Source organism: Epinephelus lanceolatus, chromosome 1 (genome assembly GCF_041903045.1).
Source record: "Epinephelus lanceolatus isolate andai-2023 chromosome 1, ASM4190304v1, whole genome shotgun sequence".
In the NCBI taxonomy this organism is placed as follows: domain Eukaryota; kingdom Metazoa; phylum Chordata; class Actinopteri; order Perciformes; family Serranidae; genus Epinephelus; species Epinephelus lanceolatus.
The window spans coordinates 19553488-19578229 of record NC_135734.1 but is presented as its reverse complement, the minus strand read 5'-3'; the positions used below and the strand labels follow the sequence as shown (position 1 = coordinate 19578229).

At 43.4% G+C, this 24742-nt stretch overlaps 1 protein-coding gene across 4 annotated transcripts in view; it reads left to right on the top strand.

Annotated features, from left to right (window-relative positions):
- plxna1b (plexin A1b) overlaps positions 1-24040 on the top strand; it is a 218672-nt gene extending 194632 nt beyond the window's left edge. Inside the window, exons 21-32 of one of the 4 annotated variants that reach the window (XM_033626487.2) lie at positions 3862-4004; positions 6110-6366; positions 9330-9396; positions 13275-13421; positions 13794-13953; positions 14349-14452; positions 14790-14886; positions 17954-18144; positions 21361-21530; positions 21829-22041; positions 22130-22280; positions 23173-24040. In XM_033626487.2, the coding sequence (XP_033482378.1) occupies positions 3862-4004; positions 6110-6366; positions 9330-9396; positions 13275-13421; positions 13794-13953; positions 14349-14452; positions 14790-14886; positions 17954-18144; positions 21361-21530; positions 21829-22041; positions 22130-22280; positions 23173-23268 (1796 nt within the window). In that variant the 3' untranslated portion in view covers positions 23269-24040. Of the gene's footprint in view, positions 1-3861; positions 4011-6109; positions 6367-9329; positions 9397-13274; positions 13422-13793; positions 13954-14348; positions 14453-14789; positions 14899-17953; positions 18145-21360; positions 21531-21828; positions 22042-22129; positions 22281-23172 lie in introns of all 4 variants that reach the window. The other 3 variants (XM_033626485.2, XM_033626486.2, XM_033626484.2) reach the window with 3 other exon arrangements.
- The last annotated feature ends 702 nt before the right edge of the window (positions 24041-24742 follow it).

Sequence of the window (24742 nt, the reverse complement as noted above, 5' to 3'; positions counted from 1 at the left end):
GTCTACTGATGCTGTTACTGGTTTGTCTGGCAAGAGAGGGAGAAGCAGATGGGGAGAAAGAGAAGGAGAATACTGATAACCATGATCATCAGAATACATTTTTATTAGAGATCACTTCACTTGTTGCACTGCTTTAGTAAACCTCAAACGTAACAACATACATTTACTGTAGTTACTAGTATTACTATTTACCAGATCAAGGTGTTACAGGAGCACATCTGGACCCATCAGGCCCTAAAGTGTTGAGTTGATTCAGGCAGGGCTCAGGCTTTTCTGTTCTTTTTTTTTTTTTTTTTTTTTGGATGGGGCTCGAGTCAGTCAGTCAAAATATTATACACATACATATTTTTTCAATTGCATTACACGTGACAGATCTAAAAAAAAAACAAAAAACAGTTCATCAATGTAGCATTGCATCTCAATAAATATAGGGCACAGATATAATGAATGAACATTGAATGACATATCCTGACTTCTCTAGTATGAGTCAAGCTTTAAAAAGGCTCCCCATACTGTATCACCAGGTTGTTCAGTGAATCATTAAGTTCTGGTGCTGTGCTCAGTGACGGCTGCTTGTAACTGTAAACCAATCAGGCCTTTGTAGGCATGATTAAAAACGGTGACATCATTTCACTCTTGTTAGGTACCTAGCAACATCCTTGAAACATTAAGGCCAAAAAAAAGGCTACAAAAAAGCAACAAGTGTGCGTGAGATTGACATTGCTGCACAGGTTGTTGCAAATTGATTTACAAAAATAACAACACTTAAACCATAAGTGTTAACTGCTCCTAGCAACCACTACCACAGCTCTTTTGGTGAATGAAAATAACATCTGTGGGAAGGACATACTACTTACTACCAGACTGGTTAGGGCAGCACAAAAGAAAATATCCCCTCTCTGAACAAAAAATATCTTAACATATACCCAGTGTCAGGCTGAATGAATGAATGAAGTTTAGTGAAATGTCGTCTGTGTAGGAGACATTCCTGGGCACAGCATCCAGGTGAGGTCAGGACTTTATAAAAGGTAGTGACCAAGTGTTGGACCGTAAACAGCATCCAAGAGGAGAATACAAAATTGCAGATGCAACGCCAAAGAAAAATGCATATATAGCATGCGAAACGCCAAGAGGACAAAGCTTGTTTCAAACGTGAGAGTAAATCTGGGGTTGACTTTCAGTTTCACAACAACAGTTCCTGCATAGTATACCTTTAACTGTGCCAGTCATCTGCTCAGGGGGATGACTTTGCATGCGTGCACTTCACACCACTCCCCCTGACACTCAAGTCCTCATGTCCTGCTCTTTTGCAACTCCTTCACAACCACACACATAAACTCACACAGCAGGTCAAACAATGATTGGCTGGGGTGTGTGGCGGTGAGTCCAGGTGCCCTGACCCTGTCTGTCCCCAGCTGTCACCACTGTCTGGAAGACGACAACAGGATGGATGGAAGGAGGGGGATGGAGCAAGGGAGATAAATAAGGCCGACGACTTGTGAGAGGAGAAAGGGAGGGGAGATGGGCAATGATGAAGAATGGATAGGAGGATTATGAGAGAGGGGAAAAAATGAGGGGAAGCTGACAGTACTCTAGACAGCATTTTAAAGAGTGAAAGAGGGAAGGAGGTTGATGTCAGGGTAGCAGGAGATAAAGAAAGGTAGATAATGCTTGATATTGGTTGCAGGAGGAGATGGGTGGACAAACCAGAGGAGTGAAAAGAACAGGAAAATAAGCAGCAAACAGAAATGTTGCAGAAAAGCTACAACTGAACATATAGATGGAAGAAAAGACGTGTAGAGAAGAGATGGGGCAGGGTAGAGACTGATTAGAGATGCAGAGAGAGATGGATGGCACGTGTGAGCCAAACAAACAGAAAGATGGAGGGATGTAGCAGAGGACACGCAACCATAGGGGAGGGAGAGGTGACCTCTAAGATGTCACTTTGAAGGGAAGAAAGAGGGAGAAAAAGAGAGATAGGAAGAGAGGGATAGGGTGACACAAGCCATCTGTTAGTCTGGGCTTTGGTTCGTTATTTGTTTGGGTTGTGTATCCATGTGTTGGTCTATTTCGGGTGACACTATAGGGCACACACACACACACACACACACACAGTCAAGCTAGTGGAACTGTAAAGCTGTACATTTTCTCCTCAAGGGAGTTTTGTATTTATAAAATAGAATCAAGTCAGTCCAGCAAAATATATGCACTATTGTATGGGATGTGAGTGAGAGAATGGATTTGATCCCATTTGTTCCCTCTGGATGTGACTTGTGAAGCCACTGGAGTATACAGAACGGGGTCAGAACACACACTCGCTGGGAATGGAAAATGTGTAAAAACACTGACACATGCACTCACATTAATCATCTGGGCACTAGGTTCTGTGTTCAGCTGTGGGGCAAGACAGGGAAAAGTGTGTGTGTATGTGTGTGCGTGTGTGTGTGGCTGCTGGAGTACAAGTGTGCAAGGTGGCAGCGTGTAATGTGTGTGTACTCACAGGCTCATGTTCCTGTGTGCAGTTCCATCCTGAACTCCCCTCCAGCCACCGAGTACCACAACGCTTTCCTCTCTTCCTCCATCTCTTTCTTTCCTCCATCTCTTTCTTTCCTCCATCTTTCTCTCTGCTCTCAGCGCAGAGCGACCACATAATGCTGCTTTTCACCGGCTACTCCTCCACACGCCTCCATCTTTTCCTCACTTTCACCTGTGCTGCCTTTTTTTCTACTCTAAAACATGTTGTTTATGGAAATCAGTTTGACTGAGGCATGAATAGTCAGAGACAAGTTAAAGACTGGCTCTAGAGTTGATTTCAGCTTCTTGCAGGTGTTTAAAATTTGATTACCTTGCACTGTGACCACAGCTTTCCATTCATTCTTCTCTTTTGTGTAGATTTTGATGTTTGAAGTCTTCATTTCCCCATTCTTTTGGGAGGAAAAATATAATATATTTCTTCTGAGAATATTTAAAACTGGAGGATTTTAGTGATAGTAACAACCCCTAACCTTTACATCTAAATAAATGCTTTTTTGCTACTTACCTTTGCCAGTTGATTCTTTTTAAACATACACGTTTCCTAAGAAAATCCCTCCTCTGCACATGAAGAAAGAGTTTTACACATACAGAAGCAGTAGTTTGTTTGGGAAAAAAGTACCTAGCAGGTGAAAAAGGCCTCAGTTATAAAGTGTTTTGTGTTGGACCACTGCTGACAGAATGCTAAATGCCAAACTGAGGACTGATTATAAGTTGTCATTGAAGTCAAGTTATCAATGTTAAAGGCTATAAAAACAAAACGGTATTTCAGTTAGGAACACTTAAGTCAAAGAAAACTGAGGCCTCTCTGCCTTTCCTAGGCGTATGCAGAAAGCCTCTTCTATGTGCCTATGGCAGAGAAAGCACACCTCTCCACCCTTCCACACACTTACATGGAAAGCCTTAAGGCAGAGGGAGCACACCTCTCTGCCCTTCCATGTGCAAAAGAGGAAAGCCTAAAGGCCAAAACACACCGGCGCCGTAAGACGCGCATCAAAACAGCCGCCCCCATTATTTTCTATTTACAAACCCACTCCGTTGGCAGCTCGATGCGCGTCGACGTGCCGCACCGCGGCACGTTACGCTATTGTCCTATTTTTCCACCGTCACCGCCCTTGAAAAAGCACTATTTTGTACTTCCCAGCTCCCGTGGACTGGAGTGTGCAATAGAAATCCGGTTGACGCCCCGCAGCGCAATGCTTTTTGTGTGTGTTGGGGGCGGCACTGTGTTATTTGAGACAAAACGTTCAGTGAGATGACCTTCATGATATGTTTATATATATATATATATATACACATATATAACTGTTTTCTCATCCTTTCGCTTAGCCTTTGCCGAGCTGCAGACGGACATCCATGAACTCACTCAGGAGCTGGACGGAGCAGGAATCCCCTTCCTGGACTATCGCACCTACGCCATGAGAGTCCTTTTTCCTGGGATTGAGGACCATCCTGTGCTCAAGGAGATGGAGGTACGGGTCAGTAGAGAGCTTCATTCACACGCACACACACACACACACACACACACATACACAAACTGAATGAATGAAGCTGTGTCATTAGAAATAGTCAGTTTGAAGATTGAAAGCAAATTGTTTCACCAAGTGAATAATTGGAACAAAAAACCTATCAACTGCTTTTTGATGTGATTGAAATTGTAAGAATTCAGAAGTTTGGGAGAACAATAAGCCATGAAAAAAAAGTGAAGCATAAATTAAGTGGAGATTTCTGTTTTGATCTTCAAGTTGTTAAGATTTTTTAATGTTTTTTCCAAAGTAATTTCTACAGGTTTGAAAAGGTTATTGCTTTTAAAGTTTGTTCTCTCTGTACTAGGGTGTGATCACATTAAACTCCACGCTGAGACCAAAACAAGTGAAAACCTAACAGTATTTCAACAGAGTTTCTGTTACAGGAAGGGAGAACTTTAGAAAACTTTGACTGTTTAGAGACTAATTTGGTAAGACGAAAATTTCCGTCATATCAGAGGTGGACTATTGGAACGTGTCGGCTAAAAACTTGTCATCTTCAACAGCTTGTTAGCGGAGAGGTGGAGGCAGAGGAGGCTTCAAGCCCAAAGTAGTAAAAAAATTTGGGCGAGAGAAAATCTCAGGGCAAGCTTAAGTTTGATGTAATACAGTGAAGGGACGGTTCTTTTTTTGGGGAGTGAGCAGTGTCCGAACTCAGCCTAATTCACTACTTTATTGCCACATCAACACAGTTAATAGACATTTGCCCCATAGCAGCTTTTAAACAGACAAAAAACAACACACACATAAGTAAGTAAAATCTGTAAAACAAGAGCAGCAAAACAGTTATTACATTCATACATTCAAACGTGCATAATATGATAAAGTTCTGAAGTGCTTTTTGCTGCTACATTCGTTTTAAAGCGCTTGTTGCTCTGTGCTGCTACCTACCTGCCCAAGACTTGGTTCAAGTGATAGATTGCCTCTACAGGACCAAGCCTGTTTGAGGCTCCTGAAAAAGCAATGCTCACACGTTCAATAAAACACTCTCCCCTCCACTACTGCTCCTTTCTCAAGAGGGAACACTCTATCACTCACATGCAGCCGGGCTGTGTGGACACTGTAACGCAGCATGCACACGTACCTCTATCATTTATCTGTATGCATTAGACTCTCACACATACATCACATGGAAATGCACACTCGCACACCGCTGACATGCATGTAAGGTGGCAGCTGCAGGGAACAGGCTTTGAGACATGCAGTATCTGCTCATGCTATCAGCTGTATTCCAAAGGGATAGTGTAGCGCGACATTGGATTTTCATTTGTATGGCCCAGGCAATCACAGGCCACAGTAGTGCGCTAGCAAGCAGATCAATTTCTTATTACAGCATGAAGCTCACATTCTCACTTCAAACCTCCCTTAGAGGGGGAGACCTGCCCGTTGCTTTGAGAGAGGAAGAGAATCAGTGGAACGGGGGGGCAGTGTGGGATGAAGGGAGGTAAAGGGGGAGCGAGAACTGGGGAAGAGGGAGGAGAGCATTGGGACAATAATAGGTTGTAAAACAAAAGTGCAAAGCCTTGCTTTATGGATGCATCTGTAAGCTGATTTTTCCCTGTATGTAGATAAATATATTGTGAGCGTATCTGCGTGTGTGCACATGTGGCTGTTTTGCCAATATACCCTTCATCTAATATTCCTCATTCTCACTCATACTCATAAATCCATTTCTCAACTATAACTCACACCCTCCTTTTCATCCTGAACTCAACCTTTGTATCGGCTCCTACCTCACTCTTTTCTTTATCTCCCTACCTCTAATATTTTGTCCTTTTTCCTTTCTTGTACCTTTTCTTTTTTTCCTCCTTCCTTCCACCTCTCCCACTCTGCCTTCCCTCTGACTTTCCACCCTTCTCCTGCACTCCATTACCTTCTTTTCTTCCCTTTTCTCCCCACCACTTCCTGCTGAATTTACCACACCTTCATTCTCTCCCTCTATCCATGCCTCCCTTTCATTTTCTCTACCCCATGTCCAACCATCACCCACCATCCCTTTCCCCCTCCACTCATACTCCTCCCTATCATCACCTCTGTGCCCTCCTCTCCAGGTCCCCGCTAACGTGGAGAAGGCCCTGACATTGTTTGGCCAGCTACTGACCAAAAAGCACTTCCTGCTGACCTTCATTCGCACCTTGGAGGCACAGCGGTCCTTCTCTATGCGAGACCGAGGCAACGTGGCCTCCCTCATCATGACGGCACTGCAGGGGGAGATGGAGTACGCCACGGGCGTCCTCAAACAGCTTCTGTCTGACCTCATCGACAAAAACCTGGAGAGCAAGAACCACCCGAAGCTCTTGCTCAGAAGGTACGGAAACAGGGATGGAGAGAGACGGGTGGGCTCGGACTGTGCACAAAAACATGTCACACGTGCACGGATAGTTTCCCCACTGAGGGTTCAAGTTTAAGGTTAGGTCCCTTTGTTTATCACACTTCTCACTGGTTTAGGGTGTCCTTGAGAAGAGGCACCCTACTGAAAGTGGGCACCTTTACTGTTCAGCCTTTGAAAAACAAAAACAGCAAAAAAGTTTTATTTTTTTGTCATTGCTCCCTATTTTGCGAGCCCTCCTATTGTCATGGAAATGATGCAAAACCAAGCTGATAGTTACAGTAGGAAGATAATTGAAAATGATAGAAAGTAGAAGATGATGCTCTGAGAAAAAGTCAAGCGCTTAGTTTTTTCCCATCCAGCTGAAGTTGTGGAGCAGGAAGGCAAGGGACTATAGCTTTTAGAGGCCTATGTGACGTTACCTCGTCTCTATCTCTCAACCTTGTCCCTGTCAGAGAGGATTACACCCCTGAGCACACACACACACTCCCAATGGAGCCGCAGTCAGACACTGCTCTCTCCTCCTGCCTCTCACACACACAGCGAGAAAGGTAGAGAGTGGAAAAGAAGGAGGGGTGGAGAGGATGTAAAGGAAAGGAAGAGAAGGATTTACATGGAGGGTGTGAGGGATAGAGAGAGAATGGATTGGTGAAAGGGAAAAAGGGGGGAGATGTGCAGCAGTGAAGAGAAATAATGTGAGGTGAGAGAGGAAAAGGCAGTGAGAGAAAGGTGGATGGAGCAGAGGGAGGGAAATGGTGACTGACAGAAAGAGAGGGCAAAATTTCTTGAGCTAGACTTGGACTGGAGGCAAACTGATGTAGAGAGAGAGAGAGAGAGAGAGAGAGAGAGAGAGAGAGAGAGGAGGAAGGAAGAATAGAAAGGCTGAATGAAGGTGCAATATGGTGAGAGAATAGATAGGCAGAGGGAGGAGGAGAAGGAAAAATGAGCCTCTGCAGACAGTCGGGCAGGAAAAGATACACGTATTTAAGGAAAGACACAATTAGAGAAATGGCCTGTCTCCAAATAAATTGGAATTAGACATTAAATGATAAAAAAGTTGTGTTTTTTTTCCTCTCCTCCTTCTCCTCTGAGAGATATTTAATTAAAAATCTAATCAAATAAATGACTCTCAGCCAGTGTGCCTGTGTGAAGCCTTTTCCAATCCCCTCCTGGGGCGTACGGTCACAACACGCTGTCCCTGCTAACTACACTAGCCTCGGGAGCTGGCGTTAATAAGCTCGGCAATTATTACACATGGTTCACCCTGGTTTGGTCTTTTTCCTGCAATAGATAGACTTTAGAACATTTTTTATTTTTAGACATGTACACAGAAAAGCAAAGGAGAAAGTCTTAATAATCTGCTCCCGTGTGGGTATCCGTAGCCTATGGTGAAGTGATGCTCCTGCTTTGGGTACATTTGGCTTGATTTGCACATTATAGGCACAGACTCACTGTGTGTGGCCGGGCAAATCTCCATCAGCTACTCCTCCTGTAGCACATGTTTAAAAACTTTGTGACGGCGGGTTGCTGTGACGCCAAATGAGCTACAAGTCGCCCACTATCATGTCCTGACATGCCCAAAAGCGTGTTCTATCCAGGTGTATTCACCTCCATTGTCCTCCATCCCTCCGTTCCCTGTTGCCTCATTCTTCATCCGCTATATTTTGCTGACAGCCATGAAAAAAACAACTGCTCCACATACATCAAACAACACTCAACAGTCAAACGGGGAGGCTTGCGGAAGCGTAGGAGTTCACGTCTTGTTCCTGCTGCAGGCCTTCACTGGTTTCACTAGCACATTGGCCTAGTTTCCCGTGTTTTCCCTTTATTCCCTTACTATTCCTCAATTGTCATGAAAAACATTGTATTTCCTGTGCAAAATTGACAAGAAAATATCTTCTTTTGTTGTCATTTCTCAACAGAATATACCTTTCTTTTCCTTTTTGCACGTAATAACAAAAAGACTAATATATATGACAAGTGCAGGAATGTGGCCCAGTTAGACAAACCAGTAGTCCAGCAGAAGGCTGTCTTGTGCACCCCACATTTATCTAAGAGAAAACAAGGAATGCATAATTAAGATGTCCTGTTTGTCCCTAATATACAAAGGAAGGATGGTGGAAACAAGGAGGTAAATCTGAGGATGGCAAAGCGGGAGAAATAATCTCTTCTTTGGCCCTTCTGCTTTTCCCCCTGCATACCCTTAGTGCCGGTCTCCCTTTCAGCTGTTTAAGAAATTAGACGCAATAAGTCCGTTAATTACAATGCCTTTTAATTGCTCTGTTTTCATACACTGGTTGTTCACATGTGTCTGCTCAAGAGCGTGCACGTGCGGAGGTTCCCCTCATTACACGGCAGGTTTGTGATTAACGAGAGAAGTTAGCGAATTATACTAATTGCTGTATTTTTAATGAAGACGAGTGGGTTTGCTTGGAGGGGGAAAAATGTGTGTGGGGGGGTGCGGGCATGAAACAATGAAAGAAATGGAGGGGTTTGTTTTGCCAAGTTAATTTGTTTGCATGAGACGGCGGGGGGAGCGAAGGAGAGGAAGGGAAAGGGCTCGGCTGTTTGAAGGCTAACCGCGCAACAACTGATAATGCCGCGTGTTCTCTTTGATGTGTGAGCGTGTCTTAAATGCCCCCCCCCCCCCATGATGAAAGTGTTGGTTTATGCCCAGAGATCGTAGCCAGGAGGGGGGCTTGTTTGGGTGCGCTTGTTGAAACAGGGAGGAGCGCTTTGGGATGACTCCAAAACCTCCCAGTGTCTTGTGCAGAGGTTTAGGTGCTGCTTAGAAAATCTAATTTTTGCTTTCTTTCCCTGTCTTACTCTTCATTCCCATCCTTTGACTGTCACTCTATAATTTTCTTTTACTATTATTCCCCTCTTCCCCCTCACCCTTCACCTTCTCCTTTCTCTCCCCCTTCCTTTCATCTCTCTCCCAGGACGGAGTCAGTCGCTGAGAAGATGCTCACCAACTGGTTCACCTTCCTGCTTTACAAGTTCCTCAAGGTAAAATTGTCTGTCACACACACACAGACACACACAACTTTTGAAGCAATACTAATACCGCTGCTGTTTGAGAATAGAAAAATGCCTCACCAACACACACACACACACACACACTCACATTCTCTCTCTCACACACACACACACACACACACACACACGTTCACAGCTGCAGCATTAGATAAGGCAGAGGCAGCAGGCTACCTATCCCTTACCTCTGCCTTTCATGTGTTAAATTCTCCGTTCTCCGAATTGAGGAAGCTGCAGTCTGAAGCGCTGTTCAGACACAGCTGGTCATGTTGTTGTGATCGCCGTAGCCTGTTGCAATAACCTGTCCTCTCTTTGTGTCCCTCGCTGGATTCTTTTACAGCCAGGAAAGTGTGTGTGTGCGTCCGTATGCATGCCTGCGTGTTTGTATCCCCCTTCAGAGCTTTTGGGGCTTAGCAAAAGAGGAAGGCAGAGATCTTACACAAATGCATTCTCTCATTTCTCTGTCTGTCTGTCTCTGCGTCTGTATGTGTTCTTTCTCTTTTTGAATCCCCGTCCCTCTGATATGGAATCAGAGAGAATTATTGAGGCTTAAACTGTGCTAAATTCTTGTTTCCACACACACATTCTCAACATTCAAACATGGCTGCAGCTAATCAGTTAGCAGCGGGGCCTTAAACCCCCGCCAGGACAGGCATTCTGGTGGACAGTGAACCAGCCAAGCCCCCCGGGGGTCCCAGTTAGCATCTGTGTGCGTGAGTGTGTCCATTTTGGGTGTGCATGCATGTTTGTGTTTTGGCTCTGAATGCAAGACCTTACAGCTAGAGTTGGGTTCAGAGACGGGGGAGCGGGATACCAGGGAAGCTGCTGGGGATCTTTTGTAACAGCTGTTTTTGTGAACTTTAGACAAGACAAAGACGGCAGAGAAAAGACAGGAAGAGGTGGAAGGATGTTGAGAAGACAGCCAGGAGTGTTATGGACGGTTAAGAGGAAGTGTTGGGGATGTTTTAGGTTTTAAAATGAAAAACACGAACACAGAGCACCAGGGAAAGTGAGAGGGGGAAATGGAGGGATTGGGGGATAAAATGAGTACTGAAGCAAAGACTTACTGTAGCTAGCAGCAAGGTTACCAACCTAGCTTTTATCTAACCTGTGCAATTCAGCACCTCTCTTTCTCCTACCTTTTAGGGGTCACATAAGAAAAAGGCCTGAAACAATTTCAAGGCTCAGCCAGGTGTGAATAGAGATGGGTAAAGGTCAAGTAGATGTTCAGAGGGAGGAAATAGATGAAGCTTTTACCTACCAAAGGGAACAGGAGTAGGGAAAAAAAATGCTTTTATCCATTCCCCCATTCTAAGGGTTCACTTGTCCTCCTGTGCACTGGGTTGTTTGAGAGGGTAGGAGGTCACATGGTTACTCTATTTCTGCACCAGAAGTTGTGTGTGCTGCTTCAGTTAAAGGTGCAGATAGCTGTTTAGAGATGTTGTCATTGTTATCATATAATAAAATAAATAAAAAGTATGTATTTTGATGATGGGAAAAAGGCAATGACATCAAAAACGCCGCGCAGCAAACCCAAATGTACATCAGGCGTGACCCTTTCATGAACATGGAGCTCCAGCTTTTCCACGCTGAAAGAAGACAGAAGGGCAGAGATGCAGCACAGAGGTGGTCCTATGCTGTTAGACAGAGAGGACGTCAGCCGGAGTGCTGTGTGTTCTCCACAGGAAGCAGGCAGTGCTAGATTATCCCACAGAGTTCATCTGACAGCTCACCACGATGACTGACGTGTTGATGCTTGAACACGCCCAGCTGAAGGGCGGAGGGCAGGAAAGTCAAATACACGTCCTCTGTCTCGAGACACAAAGTGGCACATTTAGGCTTTAAAAGAACCTTCTAGAAATTTTTAAAGGACAAAGTACTGTGATGTGAGTAATTACAGCCTTTAAATGGTTACTCCAGTTTATCACAACTTGAGTTGTTATTAAATGAAGAAAAGTCTTACCATGACCCCTTGTCACTGGCTGCAAGGTGCAAGTAGTTTAACGAAGAAATCATGTTTCATCTAAATAGATTCCTGAGGATTCATTTTACATTTAAAAAAACAATGCTTGGAAAAAAATAAGAAAATAAATTAAAATTACAAGTCTGCACTGAGAAGGATCACGAGATGCTGTTAAAAGTTTTGCAAATAGCAACCAAGCAGACCAAGGCAACCGTGACAGGAGGCATTATGTTTAAGGTTGTCCTTGGAATTATTATTTTTTTTTTTTTCAAATTTGGACATAATGTCCACTCGCAATCAAATGAGCTCATCAGATTTTGGGGGTCAAAGGTCACCTTGGCCTCACAAAACATATTCTTGGCTATTGCTCAAAAAATCACACATTAATTACAACAGATTTTCACAAAAATGTGCAATAGGATAAAATAATGAAGTAGTGACATTTTATTTCCACTAGGTCAAGGGTCAACTTCACTGTGACATCATAATGTCATGTAAAAACACACTGGTCAGTATTCAATGCCTTTACTCAGGAACAAAATGGGAGACATTTGGTCAGATACTGAATTTTTGACACGAATCTTGGGTGTCCACCTGAAACCTGTGGTGACTGTGTAGATCTTCTGTGCTGCCTGGTTGAGGATGTGTGTGTGAAGCTCCCATATTTTGCCCCAAAAAATAAAATCAGTACCTTTTACTGAATTCCAAAGTCTTCACTACGTATATTATGAGACTAGACAGACATGGATGTAAACTGCAACTTGACTGGTTGATAGAGACATACAATCACGAGGCAGTGATTCCAGTGTCTCCCTTCAGTGTCTACTTCTTAAAGGTTCCTGACCCTCAGATTAAAAACCATCGTTCTAAACTACTTGTTGAAGTGAGCCCCACCAAATTGTCAGTAATAATGCAAAACTACACAGGAAAACGGCAAATCAAAGTTGATTCTGATGCCAAACTGTAAAATGTGATGGATGTTAGCAACAGACAGCATTAGCTGATAATTCTGTTATCCACCTATTTTTTTCATTCAAATCAATTTTGCTAACCTGGAAATTTGTTTAAACCCGATCATGTGACTGCTCCTGTGTCTTGCTCCATAGCAATGTTGCTGCATTCCTCAGTGAGTGTAGTGCTAAATAGGAAAGATTGTCAAAACTAAAAAAATAAGACCCAAGTTGTGCTAACTGGAACAGTCCTTTAAAGAGGAACCGAGAAGGTGCACGATCAGGCAGTGCTTAGTTGGCAGGCCAGCAGAGCGAGTGAGTGAAAAAAGAGAGCAAGGGAAGGAGAGACAGGGGCCCAACATCCCAGAGCTCGTTGCCTGGTTGACACGTCTCACACACCAAAGTGCTTCTCCAAGCGTTTTTCACCCCTCAGTCGTTAACCTTCTATTAACTCCTCCATCAATTGCCACTCATTCACACTCACACTCTCTTTGATTCCTCTCCTTCTTGCTCACTCTCTTACTCACACACACAAACAGAGATTTACAAAGGGTGTTTTTCGCAAAGAAGACACACAGGGGAGAGGCTGGAGAGTGTGTGTGAGAGAGAAAAATGGTGTGCGTGTTGTTTTCTGTCAATTTTCAGCATGCTGTTAGCCAACACGGCCATGGCCTTGTCCGGTACTGCTCTGCCTGTGGTTGGTTTAAAGAAGATTAGAAATATAATTGCAGAGTTGCTCAGCAAAGCTTTGCCTTTTTTGCTGTCATGTACTATTTTCTAGGTAAAGTTTTTGCACAGTTGCCTTCGTAGTTTGCATTTTAACAATCTGCCTTTCTCTCCTTCTCTTTTCACCTTCCCTCTCTCTCACCTTTCACTCCTACCTGTCTCCCTCTCCCTCTCCCTGCTTCCTTCTACCACTGTTGTTTCCTGTTTTCCAGGAGTGTGCTGGTGAGCCTCTCTTCATGCTGTACTGCGCCATGAAGCAGCAAATGGAAAAGGGACCAATAGACTCAATCACAGGAGAAGCCCGCTACTCCCTGAGCGAGGACAAACTCATCAGGCAGCAGATTGACTACAAGACTTTGGTCAGTGCACATTAGTGGACACAGACAGTTGGACAACATATTTGGTGTCAGAGGATAAAACACAACAGATGCACACACACAGTTGATAAAATATGTTGACATGGTTTTAATATGTGCCCAGTATTCTTGGAAAGCCCTACGTGTTAAATCAGGGACCATTTTGCAGTTGTTGGCAACACTGGCAAATGAAACACACTTCTAATAGTAATAAATATTGAATATTGATTCTTAACTGCAGTGTGAAGTGTCGGTTTGTAGGTCAAAAATCACCGCAGGGTCATGCTTTCCCCGCATCGATGGTTAACGTTCCCAGTCTGTGCTGAATTCCTGGTCTAAATGTGACCTGTGCCCTTTGCCCTCTGACCTCTGTAGACACTGCACTGTGTGAACCCAGAAAACGAGAACGCTCCGGAGGTGACGGTGAAGAGCCTGAACTGTGACACAGTGACGCAGGTGAAGGAGAAGCTGCTGGACGCTGTATACAAGGGCACACCGTACTCCCAGAGACCAAAGGCTTCTGATATGGACCTGGGTAAGGAGAGGGAGAACTGTCTCACACACACACACACACACACACACACTCCAAGCACAGGTGCACAACTACAGGGGGTAAAGAGGGAATCGTTTCAAGGGCTCTCTGAAGCAGGAGGGGGGCCTCTACAGAGGAGAAGTGATTCTGTACAAAAATAAATTCAAGTAAGGAGCCAGAAGTCACTGAAATTATGCATTGTATCCATTTTAATTTATTCAGTCTATGAACTTTGCTCTCTGCATCCTTAGTCACAGCAACTTTTTGTTTGGAGGAGGGGGTTCTTGATAAATTTATCTGTGCAATCCATGTCCCAATTCTGTCTTTATATTTTCATATTAAACAAATAAACACAACCTTACCGTAATCTTCTTTGTGTGTGTTTGTGTGTGTGACAGAATGGCGGCAGGGTAGGATGGCTCGCATCATCCTTCAGGACGAGGATGTCACCACTAAGATAGACAACGACTGGAAGAGACTCAACACGCTGGCCCACTACCAGGTACCTGAGCACAACATAAATCCCATGATGTTCTGTGTCTTATTGAAAACATGACTTCTCATTGATATTGTTGTCTATTGTTGTAGTTGTTAGTATTATGGTTGTCATTGTTTGGAGTATATTTTAGCCCAGTGAAACAACGTAGCAGCTGTTTTTTCTGCAAAGAAAAATGCTCACGTCATTTGAAAAAAATGCTGCTTTTCACTCGAGGTTCTCAAGTAAAGTAGCAATTTGGAAAATAAATCCTGTTTGAGCACAGTGGGAGTGTGTGTGGTCGGGCTATAATCTTGCTGCTGGACGTTCTGTGCAGCGCTGACTGATCTTGATCCCATTTCAGGTGACAGATGGCTCAGTGATTGCCCTGGTGCCGAAACAGAACTCAGCCTACAACATCTCCAACTCCTCCACATTCACCAAGTCCCTCAGCAGATACGGTACGAGAGAAGGTGTGTGCGTGTGTTTTGTGTGTGTGTACGTCTGTGTGTACAAGTGTATGTATGTGCGTCTTCATTTCATGATTTGTGCATTTCTAACAAGACACCACTAATATCAAAATGCCTGTATTGCACTCAGATGACTTGATTTTTGAAAATATGATGCTGCTTAGAGGAAGAACTGCCAGACACCACTGTCTATGTCACTTTGCTTCTGGCACCCTGTCTTGCTACCAGGTTAGGTGAACTGGGATTCAGTTCAAGAACTAGTGGACTACTTGTTCCTCCTTTCTTAAAACAGCTTTGGTGTAAAGACTGCATGATCTTGAACTCATGTTAAAATGGTTAGTTGGATATGCCTGGGCAATAAAGCAGTCTCTTTAGAGTATTGCAATAACATTTCTGACAATAACAATGATAAGCTTTGGACATTTTTTCTCGATATAAATAGATCTAAGAGCCTATCACACATCAGAAATAAACATGACAACAGCCAGTCAGTCTGCTGCCTCTCTTCTCTGTCTCTGGTTGTCTGTGTGCAGCAGGCTATGTTCTGCACACAGAGTTGACAGCAGCACTACTTCAGAGCAGAGCCCACAGCAGAGGGAATGATAGACTTCAGGATGTATTTTACTGGAGTGAATAAAACAACAGTGCTCATTATTCATCAGTGCAACAAATGGGAAACAGTATGACCGATCTATCAAACACATGTTGAACAAGCAGAGCACAAACTCGCAGAAATGCGATGTCTTCAGCTTCTCTGCCTGCAGTAACTTCCTGCCTCCTCTTAATCAACACCTGGTTTGTGTACAAAGCCAAGGAGGTCATTATGCCTAAATACTGAAAGTGAACTTGCGTTATCTTCCAAAGCTGAGGAAATCGTTGACAAAAAAGGTAAAACAACGTCAATTATATGGAGGTGCTTTGGGTATCTCAAAAGCATCAAAGTGCAGATTAAGACAATCTGCAAAATCGGTCGGTGCCAACCAAGATGGGAACCACAACAAATCTTTTCCATCATCTAAATAGGTACAATCCAAGTGACTGCACCGTTATTTTAGGTTACAAAGCAAACTAACTTGCATTGTTTATTTAGGCAGATTTGCAAATTTAAATGTTTACATTTGTGTTCCTTTATCACAAAATATATTCTAAACCAAGCCACGTTTGCACAGTTAAATCTTTACTTTATTCTATTTTATATGTTAACAAACCATTTTAAAAGTTTAACTGGTAAAGCTCCTGGTTTCTTTGGGCTTCAGTCATTATCAGGATACTCTTCAAAGGGGCAGCGTTATTAAATTATATATTGTGATAAATATAGATATCAATTAATATGGAAAAAATATTATCTTTATCATTTTTTGTGGTAATGCCCAGCCCTACTCAGAATGTACAGTTATTGTAGTACTGTCATGTTGTTTATCAAGGCAAATTCACATTTCTGCAACAAAAAATAAAAGCTCTCGTCATTTCTCATCATACATCCAACAGAGCACACATGACAGCTGTCAGCAGCACACTTTGACGTCAAGTATAGTGGTTGGTTTCCTGTCAGTGCCTTGTTGCTTACTGACTGTCCATCTCCAATACTGACGAACCCTTTATTTCTATGCACATCTCTCTCAACTGTGGTTGATCTGATCCCCTTTAGACCTCACGTGCCTTTTTCGTAAGGGAATAAGGGTAATGCGAAAATACTGGAAATCCGCATGTAAATGAATAGACAGTGGGATGTCAAGTAGATAAGAAAATAACATACTTTCCCCACACTTTATAGCAGTAGATTAACAAGGCATTGCAAATTAGAGCTGTACTTACGTCACAGACAAATTATTGGCTTTGCTACCATGAAGTGCAGGAGGTGATCTTTTAAACTCCAGCGTGTGATTTAGCCTCCTCAGAACATTTCAGACCATATACAGTTAAGGTCATGGCTGCTCACAGCTGAGAACAGTGTAGCTGTGAGGTCCAGTGCAGTTGCCACAGATGGATGGTCAGGATGACAGATTGGCAAGAAAATATACTTTTTCAAATTTTTACATGAAAGCAACTGAAAAATGTTATTTGGAAAAATAACATGAACCTGAATTTCCAGAATATGTTTGATGGAAATGCATTTTTTCTCCAAATAAATCAGACACAGTCTAGATAACATGATGCACATGTTAATGCTAGGTGAGAAGTAGGCTTCTGTTTCTCACTATCACTCTTTCCATCCCTCTTTTCTATTTTCTAAATCCCTCCCTGTTGTACAGTAACTCTGTTCCTGAGCCCTGCCACCGTGACATACACATAAATACTCACTAACACCCCATCACCCTTACTCTGTACCTCCCTGGTTCACATTCTCTCCTGACATTTTGAACCTCTCAATCCTTTCCTGCTTTGTCACGGAAGTGACAAGCATTCAAACTGAAAGTGTAATGCTCCGTGTCACAAAATAGGGGATCACTGTCCAACAAAGGGAGGGAGGGAGCGGGAGAGAGAGTGACAGACAAATTTATTCTGGAATGAGAGACTGACATGCAAGTAGAAGGAGCTGACACCCTTCAGAAATGCTTTTAACTTCACAGAGATTTTGCTCTTTGTGCTGCCTCAGATTTCTCCTTTATGTGTTTTTTATACTTCGGTATCTTAATTTATAGCCACTTCTCCTTGAAATGGTGATGAAGACAAAATGCATTATACTGATATAAACCACCGACTCACATCAAGATACGGGCTGCTTGATATGTTATCAGATTTAACTGTATTTAAACCCTTCCCTTTTAGACCAGAGGCCCCTGGTTCACATCCACAGCAAGCATTGTGCAAGACACTGACACTTAGTCTAACTTAGATATCTGAAGATAGATTAGATAGCACTTTATTGTAAAATGTCTCTAATATTTTTCTAGTGTCAAAGGCAAATCTGTTTCCCCTGGGTGCTTACATAAAATAAAATCCAAACTAGTACAACAAAACACATGTTCAACTCCACATTGTGTCTGTTCTGTCTTACTGTTATTTTTGGCCCATTTGCTCAGCTCTCCTCCATGTCTCCTCTTCCACCTCCTTCCAGAGAGCATGCTGAGGACAGCCAGCAGTCCAGACAGCTTGCGCTCCCGAACACCCATGATCACCCCCGACCTTGAGAGCGGCACCAAACTGTGGCACCTGGTCAAGAACCACGACCACTCAGACCAGAGGGAAGGGGACAGAGGGAGCAAGATGGTCTCTGAGATCTACCTGACCAGACTGCTGGCCACCAAGGTATCGTGAAGCCGCACATCTACACACACACCACAAGAAGAAAAAAAAAATCACACTCCAGCACATCCCTGTCATGTAGCCCACTTGCACCAGAAGCCTCTACCCCTGACCTTTGTTTGGTGGTGGTCTCAAAGCTCATTAACATTTTTCATAACCTTTTACACAAAGACACACATATGCGCAGGAATTAGTGTTTGTGTCTTAATTAGGAGGTTGACCTTTGACTATTGAGCTGTTTGGTTGGTGTTACTGGGCCCTCTGTTGGTGGCCTCAGGGCTTTTCAGGCCCAGGCCTTTGCTCTCAGATCATTACTCACCAAATTCCTCCATGTCCTCCAGACCACAGGGCGAAACCTGCGCTCGGCTTTTTATGCAGCATGTGTCTTCAGATGATGATCTGAAAGGTTATTTGGAGTCGGGCTGTTTGTGTTGATGTGCTGAAGAAACATCCCTCAGTACCTTGTTAACCACCACTGAGCAGAGTGAGATTGAGTGACTGTTAAAATGTTGTGTGAAACAGCATCTGCAACCCTGGGACTATTTTATATTATGCAACTGTTGGAGCTGTTCCAATGTTGGCATCTCTACCAAAGCTGTTGAAATGCAGCTGCACATATTTCACATTTGCTCATTTTAATATCTTAATTGAATTGCTAAGAATGAGATTAGAATAGCATGAAGACTCATATGAGGATTAATATGCGGTTGTTAATCCTTCAGAATCTAAAATCTGCACAGAAAGTTTTTGTTTGGTTTTTGCTTTATTAACCTATTAACGTTTCAGCACCAACTCAAGAAAGCATACAAAGCGGCGGGGAAAACAAAAGAAACCTGAATGTGCTCGAGTCCACAGCACAGCCTTTTTTCACTGAAATTAGCCTGTAGGTGTGAAACCCTACTAAAAATAGGCGATAGACTCCTTTTTCATGTTACAGTGGTTACATCTTTCTTACATCTCTTACTTATTTAGTCTCTCATTCAAATTTGGTGCTGACTAATGTGGATGGCTGTTGAAGCGCTGCATCATGCTGGAAAAGAAGGGGAATTTAGTGTGTCCTCCCAGTTTTCATTTTCCATCCCTGCCTATCAGAGGAGGTCGGAGCTGAAGCCAAATGTACCTGCAACTTTTGCGGGGTCATTTGTCCTGGCAGTGAATGCCGATTGTAACCTTTCCCATGAAAGACAAAAGCTAGGTGTCAGTGGGGTTTTTTTGTCCAGTTGAAAAGGGACAGCTCTGCCTTTACATTCATATTGCCACTCCCTACTGTATATACAGAATACACACACCTAGGGTGCCCCGGTAGCTCACCTGGAAGCACCATAGGCCTTAGCATGCTGAGTCAGTTTTGTTTTTGAATGCATTTTTTTTAAACAATCATCCCCCCAAGAAATTGTCATGCACAGAAACCTTGCACACTGATTCAGATGCGTTTTATTGTCGGTTTGTTGTAAAAATTCACAATATGTGACAAAATGAAAACACTTGACCCTTGACCTTTGCCTCTCTCCACTGGAGTTACCTGTCTGGCTGTCACCACTCCCTCCCCGCCTTGCATTTGGCACCGCAGCTGCATGAAGGGGCGGAGCTGTCCTCCCTCTCTGTCCTCCACATTCTGTGTGAGGTCCACATCCTCCTCCTCCTCGTCATCATTATCCACCTGAATATTACTATCTGGCCTGCTGAAAGTGAGCTGTCTGAGTCATGAAATGATTCTGTGCTCCCCAGTCCTCTGTCTTGTCGTGGCTGTATCCCGCTGCCATATTTTCCTCACTGATGCTTGGTTAAACAGCACTCTAAAAGCTTCTGATGGATGCTGAAAACGCAGATAATCGAACCTGTTCTGAAAATTTTAATGACGGACGAAAGAATCGGATGCAAACGTGCAAACGTGATTGACACAACGTGAAATTGTATTTGCCTTTAGATGTGCGACAATTTCAGATGGAAAAAACAGACTTGGTGTGCAAAGGCCTCAAAGGTCCTTAGCAGTATGCTGTCTCCCCCTGTCTCCCCCTTTCCTGTCTATCTGTGCTATCTAGTAAAGGCCAAAAGAAAGAATACACACACCTTTCATAAAGAACACATGTGGACTCCAGCTGCTTTGTCTCAAATCTACTCGCACACTTCTCAATAGAAATACACACACACACACACAAACACACAATCATATACATAAACACGAGGCTTATGAGCGACTGCCTACACATTCTACTAACTGTGCCAGGCTTTTGCTCTCATTTGCAATTACTAACTATCTTGGTGATTCAGCTCACCCTGGTACTTCCTCTCCCCTGGTTTTTCACTCATTAGCTCTAGATTTCCATTGTTTGAGCTCCAGGTAGGAAAGTGCAAGGTTAGCGACATCAATGCTGCCTCGATTGGGAAATGATTAACATGCAAGCCAGGGGAAGACAATGGGGGGGAGACTTGGAGCGCTGCAGTTTATTCTTATTTATTACCGCCCCCACAGCTTTGTGTGTTTAGGAAGCTGATTTGTGGATGTGTGAGCGAGTACAAAACTGCAGATTCAACTTCTGGCTGGTTTAAATAAGGTTTTGTAAAAGGTGGCCTGGATGCTTGAAGACGGAAAATAACACGCTGAACGCTTGTGGGAAATATCAAATCATTTCAACTTCAGAGGAATTTGTGAGGATTCAAAATCTCCAGAGCTGTGTGATGTAGTAAAAACATAGCAGAACAGCCTAAGGCTGAACTCACATTGGGCCCCATCCTAAATACTGTAAAGAACACTGAGCACTCGGCACCATCACTAACTCTCAGAAAGTTGGAGTACTAAAAGCAAAGCACTGTCACTCTCAAACACCTGCTACTGACAGCCATCGCCTCCAGCCAGACCATCACCAGCACAGAGGAAAATAAAAGTAGAGGCTGTTGTTTAGTGGCTGTAACTCAACTGTGCTCTGTAACTTTACATTCCTGTTAGTAATGTAAACATACAGAGGGCTTTTTCTGTCCTTCTCTGTAAAACTTTGTTCACCCTGATAGGCTCATATATATCATCATTGGTGTCAAAGTTTCTCCAACATTTATGCTAGAATACACAAAACGTGGGCTTGTTTGTTTTCAGATGGTTCGGCAGGTTTTAGAGTTGGAACATACAAGAGACATTAAATCGATACATCTACTGTAACACACGAGAAAAGCTCAAGTGATGTTTTTCAAACCAACTAAGCCTGTGTTGGTTCTCCTGCTCAGGGTACGCTCCAGAAGTTTGTGGATGACCTGTTTGAGACCATCTTCAGTACAGCGCACCGAGGAAGTGCCCTGCCTCTCGCCATCAAGTACATGTTTGACTTCTTGGACGAGCAGGCGGACAAACACTCCATATCAGACTCTGATGTGCGGCACACTTGGAAGAGCAATTGGTGAGTTTGTGTGTGTGCTGTGAAAGGGCATCATTTGGAGTATTCGGTAGCTGGTTTGCGTCTCATTAGTGTTGTGAAAAACTTGCTGTAGTATGAAAAGATTTTTGACTGTATGCCAGCAAACTTTAGCAAACACTTTACAGTGGTGGTGCAGCAGAATGTACAGTGTTCCTCTTGCCTCAGGTGTTTAATCACTCAGACTCTTCCTTTGTTACGCCGTAGTATGCATGCAGTCATTGCAGTGCTCTCTCCTTCCATCCTCTTACATTTCATCCCTCTGTTCTCTCAATCCTTCCAGTCTTCCTCTGCGGTTCTGGGTGAACGTGATCAAGAACCCCCAGTTTGTCTTTGACATCCATAAGAACAGCATTACAGATGCCTGCTTGTCTGTGGTGGCTCAGACCTTCATGGACTCGTGTTCAACATCGGAGCATAAACTAGGGAAGGACTCACCTTCGAACAAGCTGCTCTACGCTAAAGACATCCCCAACTATAAGAACTGGGTAGAGAGGTACGCCAACATATATTGAATTTGTTAAGTCTTAAAAGCTGTTTTTAAAAAATCATCAAAACCTAAACTGTGTTTTTTTTTTCTCCAGGTACTATTCTGACATCTCCAGGATGCCAGCCATCAGTGACCAGGACATGAGTGCCTACCTGGCGGAGCAGTCGCGCCTTCACGCCAACCAGTTCAACAGCATGTCGGCCCTACACGAGATCTACTCCTACATTGTCAAGTACAAGGATGAGGTGAGACGTCAGCCAATTCTAAGGACACGCTAGATATTTTCATTTCACAACAGCTCGCCATTTAAACTTGACTGTCAGCAATTGCATCTTAGCTGCGTACTTTGGACAGGTGTTATTTTTGTCAAATGAGGGTTCATAAGTGTATTGAATGTTTTCAGTCCTGGAGGTCATTCCAGAAAAGATGCTAAAAACCTTGGGATATTTTCAAGACTGATTTCAGCCATAACTCAGCCCTGAGCAGAGTGACTGTCCGCTATTGACCAATCAGCGGACTGCAGTGTTCACAGCTCCACCTTTTAGTACTAGATCTGTGTGCTAGGTACCCCAACAGAGGGGGGACCAAAAATGGGCAGAGTACAGAACAGTTCCATTGGTACCATCCACAACTTCTCACAGTGGAAACGGGCGTACTGCTCGGTGCAAATGGGGCTTAAGCTCAAGTCCATGTTTACCTGTTGTCCTTATACATTAAGCATTATGTGCATCTCCACAACATTTATTTCATTAGTATAACAGACTGATGTCCTACTGCTCTGAGCTTTTAACAGAAATACCATTTTCAGTCATTTTCAGTAGATGTTATACATTAAAAGTCATTTAGCCTGACAGTTATTGAAGGCTTCTAATGTGAAAAACAAGTGAATTAAAAGTGGTCTGTTAGAAAAGTAACAGAAAGTAACAACAGTTTTGTTAGAAATAGAAATTCAGAGCAGCAGAGCAGTGAGTATGGCTTGACTTTGAATGCCAACTTATATATTTGCATTGTGCATCAATTATAAACCAGCCAGGTGGCGTGTTGGTGTCCTCTGTCTGGGAATAATGACCCCACGTTTCGAAAGCAAAAGCAAGCCCACTGTGACACTGACTGACCCCCACCCCTATCTATCCTCAGATCTTGTCGGCTTTGGAGCGGGACGAGCAGGCGAGGAGACAAAGACTGAGGAGCAAGCTGGAGCAGGTCATCGACACAATGGCCCTGAGCAGCTGAGGACCATCCAGCACCTCCATCTCCTCCTTCTCTTCACTCCTCTCCATCTGTCTCTCTCCCTCGCTCCTCTCACCCAGACAACAAACAAAACTCCAACCCCCAACAATACGACAGACAAACTGCAAAAGGACTGAAGCAGTATACTGCAAAATGGGGGGGTTCGGCAGAGATGGGCGGGCCTGTGTACGCTTACATGTGTATGTGTGTGTTTGTCTGCAGCCCCGTACAGTGAGTGGGCTCGTGTCTGTGTGAGAGACTGGGACACCAGACATTTTCACACGTGCATACATGGAGAAACATGTCAACTGACAGCATTTGATTATTGTGGATGTTGGTGTTTGTTGTTTGCTTGATTTTGATTTCAGGAGTTTTGTCGTGATGAAGCGATGGTCAGGAAAGAAACAATGGAAGCCCGGAGAGGAACTCCATTTATGGCATCATTAGCAGGATGGACCAATCTGTGATGAGCCAATGGAGAGAGGCTCTCTAGGTCATGTGACTCCAACGGGTGTCACAGTTTTAAAGGATGTTAGGTTTTTCTTTTCTTTTTTCTTTTTGTATAGATGTAATCAACTGCCCACTCTCTGATCTCTCGCCACTTGTATTACTGCTGAATTTGCACAATTTACAGAAACGTTACAAAGGAAGACGATATAGATATTATATATAAATACAGCTACGTTTTTAAAGAAAGATTAGGGAGAAACCATTTCTGTTGTTTTTCATTTTTCTTTTTAAACCAACAAACACAATAAAAATAACAACAACAAAACATGATTTGATATTTCAAGTACAAAAGAAAAAAACAACGTAGACAAAAAACGAAAAAGAAACAAAAAAGTCGTACTGTGCCATGTTTTCTTTGAATGTTGTTTAGTGCAAAAACATTTTGTTAGATGGAATGTGCTACCGTATGATTTTAAATATGAACATGCCTAGTGACTGAAAAGAATTGTTTGACTAATGACCCATCATAAGATCCTTGGTGAAAATGACGGGAGGCGAGACGACACGACGTCATCCGTCTTCTCGAGGACAGTTCATGGTGTCATGGTGATAACATGAAGTTGCTGTTGTTTCTAATTCAATCAGTGCAATCGTTTGGTTTCAGAAAACCAAATATATACTCCAAGGATTGTTGCTTTATCATGGCCACGTTCGTGTCCGGCGCCGTACCTGGTTCTGTTCTCCACGGGTCAAGAAGTGACAGTTGGGTGGATCATGTTACAGTAACTGAACAATGAAGTAGCTTTCATTGCACTACTTGAGATATTTTCGTTTGCCCTGATACCACATAGCCACCATATCCCACAGGACCTGAGTTTGTGTTAGCCACCCCTTGAAGGGTCATGCATTTTGTGACACAGTCCTGTTAGAGTCTTGGTGCCCTCAGACGCTGTTGGAGTGACAATGAGGTCAGGTAGAGCTTAGCCAAGCCCTCAGTGGAGAAACAAAGTGGGGAAAAGCTGTTTTC